This window comes from Nuphar pumila, chromosome 6 (assembly GCF_984573655.1).
Source record: "Nuphar pumila chromosome 6, dmNupPumi1.hap1.1, whole genome shotgun sequence".
NCBI lineage: Eukaryota > Viridiplantae > Streptophyta > Magnoliopsida > Nymphaeales > Nymphaeaceae > Nuphar > Nuphar pumila.
In genome coordinates this window covers 106,079,387-106,098,134 of record NC_143254.1, presented here as the reverse complement: position 1 = coordinate 106,098,134, position 18,748 = coordinate 106,079,387, and the positions used below count along the sequence as shown (strand labels likewise).

The window sequence follows — 18,748 nt, the reverse complement described above, 5'->3', positions numbered from 1 at the left end:
ATACATACATACATACATACATACATATATATATATATATGTTTTAGTCAATACAGATATTATTATCTATGTCAATGTCAAATTGATCAAGGCCACTAAAATTCAACTTCAGTCTGACCTAAGAAGTTCTGCATCAGCTTCAGAGCCGCTTGATATAGTTAGGATGACATGGATAGCCTAAACTCTATGATGAACATTCATCAGAGATTAGACCATCATTTCTTGAGAGACATGGCTGGGCTGACTGTATTAGAGATGGGTAATGACTCGAGCAGCCCACTGGCTGGGCCGGCCTGGCCCACTGTGGGCCAAGCTTGGGCCTATTTTTTGGACCCCAGGCCCAACCCATTTCCTAGCAGGCTGACCATGGTCTAGCCCAGTCTTACTAGGCTCATGGACCTAATGGGAGGACCGCAGGCAGGACTCGACCAATCAACAGCCTGGTCGATCCATCCAAATTGCAGACTGGGCCAGCTCGTTGCTCATCCCTTGACTGGATGCAACCCTAACAACCGCCTGACACAAATAGTGCTATGACTCAAAAGGCTATGAGCACGTGTAGTGGGTACCCTAACATCAATACAGAGTATTGTGACCACAACACATTGTCAGGTCTGCATATGTTGGCAGCCCCCCTAAAACCCAATCTATCTCAATGGTCATCATGGCCGTGGCTACGAGCCATAGGTAGAATCATGAGCCATTTTCTCATGCTCATAAGGTTAATCGGACCTAGTCTAAAATCTTGTTGGTCCATATCGACCATGGATGCTGCTGGGTCTACGTTTAGGTTAAAATTGACAAGTGGTTTTGACCAATTGGACTTTCTGAAAACGGAACTTTGGAGCTTTCTCCTCAGTCATGGTGTTTTGAAAACCAAAATAAGACAAATCTGGATTCAAATAGAATTTTGGCACTCAGGATGACATTTTCAAGGTTCCACTTAGAAGAACGATTAAACTAGAAAATGTTAGCTTTGCAAAGAAACAAAAAATCCAAATATAACGCCTAGGTCAACAGTTATGGCAAAAACAAATTGGTTTGTCTGATAAAAAACCTGAATTTTTAGGTAGGGCCCCCTTCAAGTGCAATTTTGGCCATGAAAACACTTTTTTCAGGTCTCTCCCTTCAAAAAGAAACTAAAGTAGAAGAGTTTCATCTTCCAATAAAACATAAATCACATCAATCTGATACTGGAATTGAAACTCATGGGCCTGAAAACCATGTAGATAAGGAGAATTTCATCCCACTAACCTTCCAAAACTCTAGGGTTCGTGCTTAAAAGTTAAAACCTTGTCTAAGCCTAAATACTATATAAGATCAGCCAATAGGATTAAGGATTGCATTTCACCAGCCAACCAAAGGTCTCCACCTAGATTTCTGACCAATCAGAAGCCTGCCACTGAATGGCATCTGAATCAAAATTCTAAAATGCAAAGATTGCACTTAGAAAATCTATAAACAGGACCAGTCCTCTAGTCCAACCCATTTAGAATATAAGTGAGATATGTTGTGTATTTGAGAGTTGAGACTAGCCTTAGTGCATACTGCATACACCTTGAAACTCTGCTGTAACTCTGTCTTAGCTAGGCCTAGGTGTTGGGTCCAACACTATGTCCCTAGTCATTTGGAGGGCCACTCTATGTTGGAACTTTGTCGGACAGTTGGTGTGCTTGCCAATCCCGAAAAAGGGATCAATTAGGCCTAAGCTGAGTTCTTTTCTTTGTTTATTTGTCTTTATTTTCATTTTATTTGCTTGATTTTAACAATAAATTAGATTTTTCTTACATCTTGCATTATTGCATATTGCATGTTTCTTTTCACTTTTTGAGGCTTGGTGTTGTAGTAACACCATCAAGAACTCCATTTTCAAATTCAGGAGTTTGAAAAGAGGTATGGAGTATGAATATGAAAAAGAATCCAATTCATAAAGCCAAAATCCTATTTGAGTTGATAACTCGCTGCTTGAGGAGGAAAGGTGCCTAGCTCGCAAGACAGGAACCCACATTTTTTGCAAACAAGAGCTGACTTCAAAGTTCACTTTTCAAACACTCTTTGGTGCAAAATTTTCCACAAACAGTTACTTATAAACATTAATTCTTGGAATTGTTATTTTACAGCACTTGTTCAAGAGGGCATGCACCTCAGCATTTTATTTGCCTACAATTAGGCTCATCTTGCAGCCCAAAACCCATTCATGCATTCCTATTATGTTCCTACGCATTCAGTTCCAATTTGAATGCCTAGTTAATATATGTTTCAAGCTTGAAGATTAACAGTTCAACTTCAAAGTCCAAACCAGTTCTGAGGACTGCTAAAAAGCAAGTGAAAGCTCAAGTTTTATTAAACAGTATTTTTAAAGGTCTAAACAAAAAATAAAATAGCAAAAAACCAATTTGGACGGGATTCCATCACTTTATACATTCTCTATGACTTGTAATTTTCTAATCAACATTTAGCAGTAACTAAGGGATAAGGGTTATAAAGGCCTAAAAGTCTTCCATATCAGAGAAAAACCAACTGGAGATTCATGAATATAAGCATGCTAAAATCACTGAAGGCCAATCGAGTCCGACTAATTCACCCACTAGCAGAATGTTTCTTTATACATCAAAGCAACCAGCAAAAACAGGAATAATGGCAGCAAGACCACTTCCATTTACCAAGATAATTAACCACAAAGAGCCTATGAAGCAACAAGTCATTGCACTTATTTTGCATGATGATGCATTTCTATCTGGTCCATGGATTCAAAAAGCATATCAATAAATAAGCTAGCACCTAAAGAGGGCAATAATTAAATGTTGAATTTCATCAAGAAACAACAGCACTTGTTAAAATACTGAAACATAAAATGGTGTGGAAATTAACTAACAATGATTATCAGAGCAAGCCAAAGATCAGAAGTACCTTTCGTATAGGAAGTGACGATATAAATGTCATGACAGCTCTTCTATCATTGGACAAAACAAACTGACCATTTGGTTTTTTTATATCTGAGCAAACCTGGCAAAATAGATGAATGAGCAGTAACTTCCACATAAAGTGAATGCACACAGAATCTCATGCATCAACAAAATCTCAATATAGAGAAGGATGCAAAACATATATTTTTTATGCACCTAGCAGAAAAGAACACTGTCATCTTCCAACAAGTAAATAACAAGTTTAGGATGAGATTGTTGCATAGAGTGGGTAAAGCCTAACATGTAATTTTGATGGGCTGTCATGCAGTTTGCCTACACCTGTTTTCACAACACAGGTCATTATAACATTGTATTAAGACATTTTTTTCTTCAGATAATTTTAGTCTTCCATTTATGTTTTTTCCTGTTTTGTAATTGTTGCTATGCTAGGTCTTATGCAAACTAAAAACTCACAATGATTCCTTAACATAGTTCCCTTTACAACTTAGATTTGGTCAGTATTCCTAAAACATGTGTTTCAGTCACTTTTATAGAATGTTTAATGGTTTAAACTTTAACCATCCTGATTTTAACCAGCACCTGCTTGACAAAAAACCAAGCCAGTTTTCCAGCCAAGCTGGCCTGACTGTATGACAGACGATTTTGTGTTTTGCGCACCATCCAGCATCTGATTGGCTGGAAACAGCTAAGGTGTCAGAATCAAATAAAGTCAATCATATAAAACAATTATATACCTATGTGTAAACACCCAAATTTTTCTCATTCACTTCCAGACACCCCCTGCCATAGATGCCAAACCTGTAGGTCAGTGTAAGAGTCTAACCCTAGGTTTGTCCCCTTTTAGGTGTTATTTCACCCACATTCTGTCAGTAAAATTCTCATTTTTCCCCTAGGCCACCTTAAATCCTTTTCAGTCGACCAAGCTCATTTTTAAGCTCAGAACAGTTAGAATGTCAGTAATTTACATCTTACCTGAGCTCACGATGAGCAGATCATGTTCATTTCTGACCATTCCGGCCAAAATGGGTTCATTTCTTGAGAAATGAGCTTATTTCTAACCTGAATCTCAGTCAATTGCTCCCGAGTCAGTCAAATCCAGTTGACCCAATTCCCCTGAGTCTAACCTGAGCTCATCAAGAGTTCAAGTAGAGCGGTCTCAGTTTAAATCCATTTCTCACAGTCTAAGAGTCCATTTTAGCCCATTTCAGCTGAAATTGAGCTAAGTCCAGTCAGTTGAGCTAACGTTTGAGCTTCAGTTTTAGTTCTTCTCAGTATTATTGATCTTTGTTCTACTTCAAACCCGGTTCTTGTTCGTAACTCACTTTACTCCAGTGATCATTTCTCACTATTTCTCTAAGAAATGATAGCATTTCTCGATCGTTCAGTCTAGGAGTTTAGTTGAGTCAGTGTTTTGTCAGTTCATTTGAATTTTGAAACCCTAGAACTCAGTTCAAACCAGTTAAAAATCCCAGTTTTCAGTGTCACTCTCGGACCTGTAGGGACAAAAACCATTTCTTGAATCATTTTGTTCATTTTTATCAATTTTATCACTTTTTAAACTAGTACAACTGTCGATCGGGGTCCGATACCTGAAATCCTTTATCCAGGGTTTGCATTTCACATGACATTCCATGTCATATCTCATCATTTCTTAGCATTTATCATTTCTCATCATTTCATTGCATTTCATCTCATTTTCGAGATTCAACACTCTGGTTTTTCTAAACATCTAATCCAAATTTGATTTTAAAACCTTCCTTTCGAAAGCAATTTCAAAAAAACGGGGTTTAAACCGATATTTGTCATTTGTCAACCCCCAGGATCTTATATTTCTTTATTTCAAAATATTTTTCCTAGAAAAGCGATCTGGATTCATTTTAAACTCAATTTTTAACTGATCTCAACTCTCAGATGAGACTCATCTAGGTGGTGTTGCTTCTAGATCACTTCATTCAAAATCTTCAAATTTCAGAGTTTTAGTTGAACCAGGACTCTGTCTTTTTACCTTTTTAAACCCCTTCAAAATTCCATTTCGATTTTAAACCAGAGGTAGTCTTTATCCCTTATCCACTTATTTCGTTTTGGCCAAAATCATAGAGTTTCAGTCGGACTAGGACTCTATCTCAGAGTTTCAGTCGGACTAGGACTCTATCCTGATTTCGTTCTTTATTCATGTTTTTTACTTTTTTTCAAAAACCTTCTCATCGGACTTTCAAAAATGTCAAAACTGTAGAGTTTTAAAATTCTAGGACTCTATCCCGAAGTTCCAGTCAGAGTAGTACTCTATCTATCATCTCCATTTTTACTTGTTTTCAAGAAAATCTTTCAAAAAATTTCAAAAGAAGTCAAATTTTTAGAGTTCCAAAATTTCAGGACTCTATTTAAGAGTTTCAAACTTTCAGGAGTCTAACCCTGGCTTCATTTTTTAGAAAATCTTTCAAAAATCTCTTCATTCAACTCTCAAAAACCAAATTTTAAAATTTCAGGACTTCGTTGTAGAGTTTCAAAATTTTAGGACTTTGTCCCAGAGTTTCAGTCAGTTCAAAACTCTACTCTGATGTCATCTCTTACCCCTGTTTTACTTGTTTTGTAAAAACAAACCTCATTCTCAGAGTTTCAAAAATTTAGGACTCTATCTTAGAGTTTCAAAATTTTAGGACTCTGCCCCAAAGTCTCAATCGGGTCAGAATTCTACTCTGATTTCATCCTGTTACTTTTATTTCACCTGTTCTTCGAAAACAGATTCAGTTCTGAGAGTTTTAAAATTCTGGGACTCTATCCCAGAGTCCCAGCTGATTAGAACTTTGATCCTGGTCTCGTATTTTGTTCATTTTCACCAATTTCTGAAAAAATCTTTCAAAACCTCTTCGTTTTCTTTCAAAAAACCCAAGTTTCAAGAGTTTCAAAATTTCAGGACTTGAATCCAAAGTTTCAATTAGTCTAGAACTCTGTTTTCAAAACTTCTGATTCTTATCTGCATTTTAAAACGAAGGCGAGTTATTTTCAAAATCTTTTTCAAATGTCAGTTTGACTTGCAAAAGTAAAATTTTGCAATGATAACACTATGTCAGAGGGATTCAGCCAGCAGGGTGCCACACTCGGGTCGATGAGATGCGACTTGGGTGCGGGTGTGGGTGCGGCACCCGATGTGGTCAAAGTCAAACTGACACTGGGTGCGGTCAACGCACCCAAGGTCATAATAGTCCAAATCTGGAATCTAAAAAAAACACAATGAAATGGGGGTTGGGAGGGGGATTAGGGCAAAAAAATTCTTCCCCATGTAATATCATGGGTTTTGTGAAGTCAATGAAAATCTTCGATTTTAGGTGGCGTCAATTGAGTTTGGGTGTGGCCCAGGACCCCTTGACAAAACCTAAACGTGCCAATTAATATTTGGTAAAACATTTTATTTTTTACCTTTAAAATCGAACGAAATTCAAGTTAAATTCAGGCAAAATTCAGAAGCGAAATTCAAGTAATATATCATTAGATGCGTCTCAAAATTCTTAAAACATTGATATTTTGTTTTTCTGAATTTGAGCTATGGTTGGCCCAAAAATCATATTTTTTCAAAAATAACATGCCTAGATGTGACCGGTTATGGATTGGATCGGATCTGATCCGATCCATATGATCCAAGTTGATATAGATCTAAACCAAATCCAAGACCCATATTAATCAGGATATGGTCCAGTTTGAGATCCATATAAATTTGGATCTTGGATTCAGATCCAAAATCTAGGTCCAACGAATTTAAAGTTTAAAATTCAATATAAAGGTTTAATTTATGAAATTGGAAGTTTAAAAAGACTCTTAGAGGGGTGAAATACCCTCTGGAACTTTATAGAAATTTATTATTTTATAAATAATAAATAAATAATTAAGTAAATATCAATAATTAATTAATTCTGAAAATTTATTTTTGGATATGGTGGAGTTCTAAAATTGTAGAACTCTACCTAATGAAGAGAAGATTCTAGAGGAGGCGACACCCTCTAGAAAAACTAAAAAATAAATTTAAAATAATAAAAATAAATTAAGAGATAAAAGTAGTTAAAAAGAGAGAGATAGAGTTTTATACTTGTAGAACTCTATCCTCAACCAGATTTGGACTCTAGAGGGGCGTCATCCTCTCTAGAGGAGCCCATCCTCTATAAAAACTCAAAAAAAAAAGAGAGAGAAAGAGGGAGAGAGAGAAAATCGTGGGAGAGGAGAAAGAAAGGGAAAAGAAGAAAGAAAGAAGGAAGAGGGCTTCCTTCCGCTCCGATCGTTCAACGTTATTTCTGATCTTTTACCGTTTTCAAATGAAGGTACAGGTTCTTCTATTAATTCGAACGGAGAGAAATAGCTTAAATTAGGTTTATATAATGTTTTTGGTGGGGGCAAAAAAAAAGAGAATAAAGAAAAGGGGAAAATTTGATTTTTTTAATGTATATATATCTTGAAATACATGATTTCGAGTATATATGTATATGTATATACAGATTTATCTTTTTCTAAAATGCGATTATCAATATGTATGTGTAGTTTTGGAAATCATTAATTTGGAGGTTTAAAAATATGTATGTGTTCTAATGTTATCGTTAAGTGCATCTACAACTTCGATATAGCTGGTTGATTCCGGTCTTGGTTTGTATGTGTTCATGCACTCAGTTAAATTGTTAAGTGAAGGTACAAATTTCACTTAGCATGTTTTATTACTCATACGATGAACACAACAACATACTTAGATTGATAAGCACGTTCAGATTTAAATGCATATACAGTTTCTGTTGTTTTTATCATGTATCATTTCCATTAAGGAAACATGTTCATATTTAAATGCATATGCAGTTTCTGTTTTTTTTTTATCATGTATCATTTCCATTAAGGAAACATGTTTAGATTTAAATGCATATGCAGTTTCTGTTTAAGGGAGCATGTTCAAATTTAATGCATATGCAATTTCTGTTTATCATGTATCATTTCTAATTAAGGAAGCATGTTCAGATTTAAATGCATATGCAGTTTTTTATTGTTATCATGTATTTCTTTTTACATGTTCAGATCGGTCAAGTGTTACATACATATGCAGCTGAAAAATAAATTTTTGTTCATGTTATTATCAGATCTACGAGGCAAATAAATGTGCACATCTGGAGCATATATATATATATATGCAGATCTGCCAAGATTCTGGCAGGCAGATCTGGTGTTGATCTGCCGAGTTTAGGCTTGCTATTGCGATCAGATCTGTTGTGTTTTTGCACATGCAGATCTGATGTAGATCTGCCAGAGATTTTGCACATGCAGATCTATTTTAGATCTATCATGTACTTACCCCCTTTGGCCGGACAAAATAAAAATATCTTTAAAGCCAATTTTTTTGTTATAATGCATGGCAGCGTTATTTTTTTTATTTGTTAGCCCTGTTAATGTTGCAAAGCATAGCTACTTCGAGGCTGTCAAAAATTGCTTTTATATCAAAAATCGTACTTGATGTCATTGGGTTGGTTAAAATTGTTTTATTTAATGTTGTTTTATGACCTGTTGAAGTTGTTTAGGAAGTTATTTATGTGAATCAATCCCCAAACCGAGGTTGTGAGATCAAACCTAGACTTGCTGTTACACTTATGTGTGTTAAGCCTGTCCAGAAGTTTGTATATTAGTGGTTCGGTTGGTTGTTATGCAGGGAAGGGAAATAAACCAAAAATCGGGTTAGGCCATTAATGCCAATTTGATAAAGATCAATGCTTTTTTGGCCTGGGTACATAAACCGACATTGTGTGAGTCAAGAACAGGCTATTCATGTTTGTTTTCCAACAATGAGGACGTCATTAGGTTGTTTGATGTTGTCCTATGGGTGGGCATCGAAACAACCTTGATATCATAATTTTTTATTTATGTTAGCATTATGTCAAAAAACCGACCCCATTTTTTGGGGGATGAAGACGTAGTTGTTGTATTATGTCAAAAAAAAAATATGTATGCTATCATGATTAGGCTTAATATTAATTTGATTTTATAGTTGTCATTTGATCTGTTATAATGTTGTTAAATGTGTTGTATTTATGAATTTTGTGGGTTGTTGTGAGGCAGACCAGTGCTGCACATTTTTGTAAAAGACCATCCACTATCCACTACCAATGGCCACATGTTTATGCATGAGAAACATGTTGCCAATGGTATGATAGTGTTGTCTTGTGAATGGGGGCAGCATAACTATGGTTCGATAGTTATATTTTGTATCCCGAGCAATGCCCAAATTGGCAAAAGTATTTATTGGTTATATATGCTCATGCAATTGAATAGTAGGTTGACATAAATGTGCATATCATGAACACGTAAATTCTGAAGTTATTTTAATGTTGCATCAATATAATCATGTGCATATTTGGATGTTATGCATGAGGTGAATCATGAAAGCAAAATGCATGTTGCAAGCAAGTGTTCATATGCATATGCAAATTGTTTTATATGTACAATCTTGTTGTGTAGGAATGAATGTGCATTGTGGACATGTTTGAATAATTTTGTGGTTTCATGTTCACTGAGAATTTTTTAATAAGATGCATCGATAGTCAGATGTGAACCACTGTAGGCCATGTGGGCCACGAGCATGTGTAGCTCTAAGATTTGTGTATATGCATTGTAAAAATCCATTTTTGAAATTATTGGATTTCTGAATTAATTGCACTGTTAGATATTGTAACAGGCCAAGGTTCCGTGTTGTGTTTTGCATATCGATTTGCAAAACGATTCTTTTGTAAAGAATTTGACTCTTGTTAAAAAGATAAAAGAGATAAACAGTGTAATTAATGATTTTTTTTCTTCTTGGATGTCCCTTTCACAATATGGGAATCCTTGATGGCAGTTTTAGGAAAACCGTGAGGATACTAAAACTCCGTGTGCGATTGTGCCCCTGAATCTGATATGGTGGTTCGCCTCCCGACCGCGTTTTTAAGAAGTTTTCAGTCACTTTGACTTGTGGTGGTGTTGTAGACAGAGTTGTTATTATTGATATACCAAGAAAGTGGCATCATTATATATTGATTTTCCTGGTGTCCCAATATTAGATGTTGATTTATAATGTTCCGATAAATGTTGATTCCTGATATTGGTCGAGGAATAAGTGTAAAACCCGGTAATAAAATACAAATCAAGGTTTTAAAACCCGTGACTCGGAACTTGACTCGTGACTCGACGGGTCAACTCGGTGACTCGGACCGAGTTTTGTTAACTTTTGATTTTAAAAGAAAAACAATATATAAATTGTCAGCCCATGGGAAAGATGTATTATTCAGTACAAGAGTAATTCATCACGCCAACACCTTCATAGCCCTTGGGAACTACATGATCCCAATGGCACTGGTATCCTGTGTGATTATGGATTGCAGTCACTTGGATCATGCAATATACAGAGAATGGCAGGTCGAGTTAAGAGATTCATTATTTTGGACAAACAAAGAACACATAATGGAGTTGGACAGATTTTCTGCACCATGCATCACCTTGAAAGAATTCAAACAGCTATTAGCAGCTCGAAAGAAGATAGAATAAAATTTTCAATGCCTAAGATTAGAGGTTAGGAAAAGTGAAATTGCTGCAGGCCTTAGATTCATGATGCCCAGCTCTTAAATAAAAAAGATTCCAATTAGACAAAGGGCAGAAACAGAGACAGATGATGTTGGTAAAATTGCCCAGAAGCTGCACCAAATGCTACAGACTGGGGAAAACTATAAACTATCATTTACAAGAACATAAAGTGGAAAACTAGAAGTTGCCTTGGACCTCTAGTGGTCCACGAAAGGGTGGTGATGGGGCAATGTTAGTTATAGAGGCAGAGTTTTTTTATGAAGTTGTATCATCATGTATGTAAAGTAATATGTGATATTCAGATAAGGAATCCTTAGGTCCTAACTCTCCAATCTCCATGTGTCTTGAAAGAAATCTCTGCTTTTAGATGCATAGAATTCTTTGTTAATTGAGTTTATAGACTAGAATGCTTTGTTGTTTGATTCATATACTATAACAGTTATTTGTTCAAAAAGATCTTTCCTGACAGTCCATGGAAAAGATGTATTATTTAGTACAAAGGTGAATATGTGTGTGTGAAATACCCAAAAAATCAAATTTCAAACATCCCAGAACTCGCCCGAGTCTGGCCGCCGAGTTTTCGCAGCCTGAGTTAAGCTTGTCGGGTTGACTCGCTGGAGGGCCGAGTCAGCCGAGTCACCGAGTTGACTCGGCGAGTTTTAAAACACTGATACAAATTGTGTGTTAAACTACAATTGGGAACTTATCTTTTCATGGGAATAAGTTTAGGTCGTTACAGTTTGAAAAAATTTCATCTTCGAGGTTATATGGATAGGCATTAATAATGAGAGAGGAGGAGAATATAAATTATATCACATGGTGGTCAACATATGGACCAGAAACTCCTCTTCAACGTCTTGTATTGAGATTGTTATCTCAGTCTGCTAGTTCATCTTATTGTAAAAGAAATTAGAGCATATATTCTCAAATCTACAACATGAAGAGAAACAAACTCACCAGTAAGCGTGCAGAGGATTTAGTCTATGTCCATTCTAATCTTCGATTACTTTCGCGAACCAATGAGCAAGTACTAATTGCTCTCTTAGTTATTTTACTATTTCTTAGTTTTTTTATTTAAATATGCAAGTATTTAACATTTTCAAATTGGATTTGTAATACAGACAAGGATCATCCAAATTTTGGGATGTAAACCCAGAAGAGTGTGACTTAGAAGGAGAGCATGATTTCATTATTACAAACATGGACTTATTTGAGCCTAGTCATCTTTCTTATTAAGCATTTGATGATGATGCAGGAAATTGTTAGGATCATTACCTCATCGTCATATACATTGCGTAGGATATACTTTCGGTATGTAATTATACATTATTTGCTTCTTTTATTAGTATACTACATAATTTAATTATTTTCTGCTTTACTTGTTTGATTGTTTCCATAATATATTTAGGCTTAATTTTTATAATGAAGAATAGAATTATAGATTGTTAATTAGATTTATTGCATGCATGATAAATTGATGAAATTATGAAAATTGTTTTTTATTTCATTAGTGTTACTCTTAACTGTTAAAATTTATATATATATATATCCTCCCGCACTCCCGCACCCATGTTTTTTTAAAGTGCCACATCGCAACACCCGTGTAATAACCGTAATTTTTAGGCATTTATTTAGAAATATTATATACAAATTTCATAATATTGTGATTTGGGCTTGGGATCCAAGTTTCGGATCCAGGACCCATAAAGGAATCTTTACGTATATATTTATCTCGTATAAACTTATATTATATATAAGTGCAATAATTTTAATTAATTAAATTATTCAAGTGATAACTATTTCAAATAGTGCGTAGATGGGTCTGAGATCCACCTTATGGATCCATATATCCATATAAATATATTGTAATATATATAAAATCATAATAAAAGAAAGAAAGAAAGAAATTTATTATTTTTTTGGTTTAATCCACAGTTGGATCCTATTGGATCCACCGTTATTTGTGTGACCGAATTCACATTCCTAATTAGCCTGGATCCAAATCCCGATTCGGATCCCGAGTCGCGGGGTTCGGACCCGGGTTACGCCTTATAAAATAACAAAAACAAGATTCGTGCCTAGGGCACGATTCTTGCAAAGATCGAAAGGGGAGGGGGGTACAGAAGGTGTAACCAACCCCGTTTTTCTCGGAGAGAGGGAAGGGGGCTCGGTTCGATAAAAGGGGGATGGAGAGGGTCTCGCCCTCTTCACTCTGCTCTCTTTTTCTCCCTCACTCTCGTGTTCTCTTCCCCTAATCTTTCATCTCCCTCTCGTTTTTCTGCGCAACGTCAGAGCCACCATCGTCGGCGACTTCCCACCCGCGACAGGCATTTATACCACTCTCGTCGAGTGAAGCTCCCTCTTCCTCCTCGTTGTTCCCCCTCGACCCGAGCTCAACAACGGAGAGATCGACCTCAGCCGACTCTTCTCTCGCGACGGCAGTCTCCGATCGTCGAAAAAGCATCAAAAGAGGTACGGTCCTTCTTTTGAATCTGGGTGAGGAATCGAATATGGGTTCGATTCCGTGTATTTGTTCGAGATGAGAATCCATGGAAACACTCTAGATGGTTGTTTTTTTTTCAAGATCCATGGGGTAGGACCATGGATCGTTTCCCCATGGCCCGATTTCTCTTGCTTGTTCGCATGCCTTCCTCTTTCTTTTTAAGAAAAAGATTTATGTATATCGATGAGCCTAAACAAACTAATTTTCTTCTTTGTTAAGAATCTTAGTTTTTATTTAAACTAAAGCCATTGTTTCAACGTGGATTCACGTTCTTGGAATGGATTTACGCCAGGGCATAAATCTGTAGTTGAGCTTCTTTACCAAAAGGGGGTTTACGCTGATTTTTGCTCCACCAAGTAAGGGGCGAACGTGTACCAAAGTTGGACTGCCATTACACAGTCCCATTCGTTTTCTGTTTAAGACTTAAACTGGGTATATCTGCCTGCGTGTTTCCTTGTTTTCTCGGGTTGAGAGCACACAGGACTGATAGTTATAGTCTGTGTCCTTGCTGGAATGAAGTTTCACGTTGAGTGAAGCTTGATTCGGGTGGAACGGTAACCATGATTATAATAAGATTGTTTTACACATCATCTATGTTCATAATAAGATTAATTTACACATTCAGAAGCGACACTGCGGTTGAGACTAATTTTGTGTAACTGCTTTTCTTAACAAAATTGATTTCTCTGTTCAGAATTAAGAAAAGGGAAATCGGTACAGTGCTTAACTGAAATTCTGACTGGGAAAATACTTGTTAGGTACCCACCTTTTGTGGGTTGTTTCAGTGCCAAGCAGAAAATAAAACTTCTGTTATAAAACTGTGTGGGGGGGGGTGTACTGACGCTGAAATCGTGAGATAAGCAACTTGAATGCATGTGGGGACACGTGTATTAAGCTAAACTATGTTTGTGATGGTTAGTGTTGTCCATAATGCTAATTCTATTCAAACATGATAGATTGAAATATTTGCTTATGCCTGAGATTTATAAGTTATGTCCATGTAGCATATATATAGTTGGTTTTGTTAAACAGGTTTATCATCTAATTTTTACGAGTGAGCCCATATAAGCGCTTACTGGAATCGTGGACTCTGGATTATGATATGTTCATGATCAGTCAGTCCTTGTGGTTTCTAATATAATTTCCTTTTTGGTATAGACTCATGGTGATGTGCAAACTATGTTTTTCTTTTATGACCGCCCATGTAGTTCCAGCACAACTAGTTGATATGTTTGTCGGCTGGACGGGCTGATAGGCCCAATTGGCTGGATGGAATTTGACTAGGCAGCCGGTAGGTTGCCCGGTCCGGGATTGATAAGCCCGACCAACTACTCTAGCATATGCAGAAACTTACACTTTTGACATACGAAGAATGCAAAAGTTTATCTTAATATTGCCTTGTCCTCGTTACGCAATCATGAATGTGATCATATGTTGTCATATAACCGCCAGGTCATTGATATTTTGTAATTAACGTAAGCATGTACACTTAAATGTGATCATATGTTGTATGTATTTAATAGGGCATGCATATGGAAAAGAAAAACTTAAATGAAAGATAACAAAGGATTCATGCATCGCACATAAATCATGCATTTTCCTGTGATGCATTAGAACATGCACATTTTACTTATTCTCTCAATCATTACATGATGATGAGTGTATGTTAATTACTTTCTAATGCATGCCGAAAATCTTGACCACTTAGTTCTTGCTATATGCTACTACTTTACTGTTTCTTCCTGCTTATCATATGTAACATGTTGCATGTATGATTACTTAAATGCTGCAAATTGTTATATTTGCACTCACTCAAACTATTACATGAAACCTTATCTATATTTTTTGTCTCACTTGGTTTCACTAGAAATGGTTGTGCTCAGAATTTCGATTCTGATACCCTACTTTATTGTTTTTTTTTTACAGGAACAGGTGATCAGTAAAATCGGCAGCTACTGGGAAGGCACGAGAGTCACACTTGGTTCTTGACAGCTAGTGGATAGAGTGACTCTCTCTTTTGTTTTTTAGTTCTACTTTTCTTTTGTTGCAGTAAGTTACTTTCTGTTGAGTAAAACATTGTCTCTGAAATTGATTCTTGATTTATAAATAAAAAGAGTTGTTTTGGTTCTTGTGGATGATAAATGTAAGTCCCTTTGTGGTGTTTGGTTATCCAGTTGGAATTGAAACTGTGAGGACCCCGGGTCTCTGAAAAGTTTTTCGCACTGTTTTTAAAAAAAAAAAAATCTGCATTTTCAAGAGGTATGAGTTGGGGTCGTTACAACCCGCACCTATGTGATATAGTTATATACATAATAGGTACATATACACTACAGCCATCAATTTTGGTCTCAAAAATATTTTGGCAAGTAATTTCTTGGAATAACATGTACTTTTAACAACCAAGAATTACAAATAAAAAAGAAAATTGAAAATATTAAAAAATAACAAATTACTTTACTAATCTATTCACAAAATGATGTAGAAAAGGTGGAAAAGTTATCGAGATATAGAAAAATTATGAATAAGAACAAGAAACAAATTTTCATTGTAGAAATAGATAGAAAATTATTGCAATAACATGATGCTCTCCTATATAATCAAATTTGCAATATTTTGAAATTATTGTGTTGCACTTGATCTCCAATAAGGTTTACTAGCCTGATAATACAAACATTAGCATTACTTAAAAGAAATGGTAGGAAGAATACATCAAAAAGTACAAAGTCAATTATCTTTCAAAAATATGTAGAGCAGCAGCCATTAGGAGTTCACAGGATAGCTGAAATAACCTTCGCAAGCAAGCGGTTTGGTGCAATGCCAGCACTACAAGTAAGACCAGTTGCCTCAAAGACGCCATGCCTGAGCTCTTCAGCAATCTTATCAATTGCAGGAAAAAGAGCATTTAAAAGACTGTTGATGGAATAGAAACAAAAGGCAAGCATGCATCAGGCACACGCACACACATGTACACATCCAGCCACATACATACACACCCAGATATGGAGATATGGAGAGAAAGAGAGAGAGTGTGAGTGAGTGACGACATTCCATCCTTTCAGTGAAAAAAAACAGTTTAATACAGGTTAGAATATTAGTAAATGACATCCTTGCTTACGTGTTCACCACGTTTGTCCTGATCTTTGCAAACCGTAGTGATATCAAGGTATGCTTCATCCAAGCCAGTGGCAATGAAGTTACAATCATATTTGCGAAAAACTACAATATTAACATCATTAATAAGAAATGAAAATTAGGCAACCAGACATCTAATCAAAAAAATAACGCATTAAAAAAAAAAGAAAACCTTCTCTGGACAATTCACTGTAGTGTGCATACTTCTTCATGTTTGTTGGAACAAGAATCAATTCTGGACACAATTTACATGCAATAAATCCAGGCATTGCAGCACGAACACCATACTTTCGAGCCTATGAACATCAGCAGATTTAATTCACATTATTACAGAATGCCAAACATCAGAAGGTTAAATAGGCCTTGATCTATGAAGGAACATCAGCATGATCTTAAGCGATGCCTAAATTGAAATGACCAGATTGTATAACGTAGCAATTTCCCACCCTAGTACATTGATTCATTAATCAGTCAGTATTAGATAATCATCACACCTCATAATTAGCTGTACATATCATCGATGTGCTGCCAACCGCCAATGGTTTCTCTGTTAGTGATGGATTTTCTAATGTCTCAACAGCTGCATAGAATGCATCCATGTCAACATGAAGCCACACCTTTGACAGATCTCTTGTAGTCTCCAGCTCTAAGATTCTTTTGTCAGCAAGCTGTATTAAAGCACAAGTGAAATTATAAAGGTGAAAACTAATATGTGCCAACCAAGAGCTCAGAGAATGGGAAAGAACATACATGATAATTCACATGGTCAGATCCCATATGTCAAAACAAATTATTACTATAATCACCTTGTTGCAGGGAAATGGAAACAGATATCGTCTTGAGAAACTGAAACAGGAAACATGACTTTTTACGCTCATGTGAAAGGGGAAACGTATATATGTATGTGCAGGGGGATGTGTGTGTGTTTCAACTTTTTTATACGAACAAGATTTTTTATTTAAGTAATATGCATGAAAAACATGTATAAAATGGGTTTTTCATACTAATTAAATAGGTTTATTGAACGGTGGGAAACAGGTTTCCCATTAGTTTCCCACACATTTCCTGCACATGTTTCCAAAATGTTGGTTTCACATTGTGAAAACGGGTTTCCCACAAGAAAGTGGAGTTTCCGGTAAGTCGGTAACCCTGGACAGAGCACTTGGGAAATACGGTAAGAAGAAGAGCCTATCTTCCTCTGCCCTCTGTAAACAATTTATCATGGATATGGTTACTGCATCTATTTACATATTAGGAGCCAATTTGGTTGAAAGAGAATGACTAAGGTTGCTCAGTAAACAAGCACTTTTAATAGATTTCCTAAATTTCACATATGGAAAAGAACCCTCATGAGACAATTGTGGTGCAATGTGTTAAGAACTTGAAGCTGAAACCACCCGCCTATCATCCATGCCTCCAATCCAGCCTCCAGGCCCTCTGGGTTGATAGAACTTGTTTTGGCACCAGTTTAGGATAATGCTTCAGTCACAAAGTAAACCATATCTGACTTTCAACTCATGGAAGACATTCAATTTTATCATGTTGCACCATTTGGGGACTTTTGAAAAGAGAGAGAGAGATTCTGAAGAAATCTAGGGATGGCAAAGAAAAGGATATACTTTTAGAACCATTACCAATGGGCATTCCCATATTCCCTGACAATCCGCCAATGTCCATCACTAAAACAGAGCCATAATTTTCTAGGTACGTGCAACATAAATCTCAACTGAGGAGCAGATTTCCAAACAGAAAGACAGGTAATGATTAGCTTTAGCCACATCATTAAGGGTTCCTTTCAACTAATATTTTTCTATGATCTTAAGTCAAGTCATCAAGACCAGCTTGAACTCCTCCTAAACCAATTAACTGGACCCAACTCTGTACCTCACTTGAATCAACTTATTATCAACTTCAGAGATCCTCTATCTCTCAGGTATCATATGGCCAATAGATGAGGAAAATTTGGCATCTCCAAGTGATGGTGACTTTTCGACAGCTGAGTCCATCAGTTTCTTCTCTCAGAAATGTCAAGCAACTAGTATGCAACTAGCATGCAATCAAAGTCATTATTTTGATCAGGATACATTTCTTCCAGTTATTCTGTAGTGATGAAGATGATCCAAATATATTTAGTTCTTCATGAAAAAACAGGATTACCCTTCATAGTTTGTGCATTTTTTGATGTTATTGATCTTTAACTTGCTTGCACATAAATTATTCAATAATTGTCTTCAAAAGATATATTTCATACAATTTAATGGAAACGTGCTGACATAAATGGAAAAAAGTGATACAATAAATAAAATCTAATTCAAGAACACGGCTTGTCATAACTAAGCACATCAGGCTGCAATGTGTACCATTTGGAAATGTGATATGTCACTTTCTGTAAGTTTTAGGCAATAAGAACGCATTTTCTCAACTTTTTGGTTTATAATAGACTCTTTTCGTTGCTCATTCTCAAAATATTTTGATCCCTTGCTCATCTCATAAATAATCTTCTGAACCCTCTCTTTGTCAACACCTTCCATTCCTGAAACAAATTAAGTTATTAATGAAAAACCTGTAATTACTTATATGAAAAATAAATAGTAAAAGATCATGTGTATCA

General features: G+C 36.0%; 1 protein-coding gene across 1 annotated transcript in view; it reads right to left on the bottom strand.

Moving 5' to 3' along the window:
* LOC149835557 (DNA/RNA polymerases superfamily protein) overlaps window positions 1-18,748 on the bottom strand; it is a 49,653-nt gene that overhangs the window by 19,729 nt on the left and 11,176 nt on the right. The window contains exons 2-7 of the mRNA XM_090008586.1: window positions 18,498-18,670; window positions 16,632-16,805; window positions 16,310-16,433; window positions 16,121-16,221; window positions 15,795-15,881; window positions 2,911-3,006 (exon numbers count right to left, since the gene is read on the bottom strand). Coding sequence (XP_089864712.1) covers window positions 2,911-3,006; window positions 15,795-15,881; window positions 16,121-16,221; window positions 16,310-16,433; window positions 16,632-16,805; window positions 18,498-18,670 — 755 coding nt within the window. The remainder of the gene's footprint in view (window positions 1-2,910; window positions 3,007-15,794; window positions 15,882-16,120; window positions 16,222-16,309; window positions 16,434-16,631; window positions 16,806-18,497; window positions 18,671-18,748) is intronic.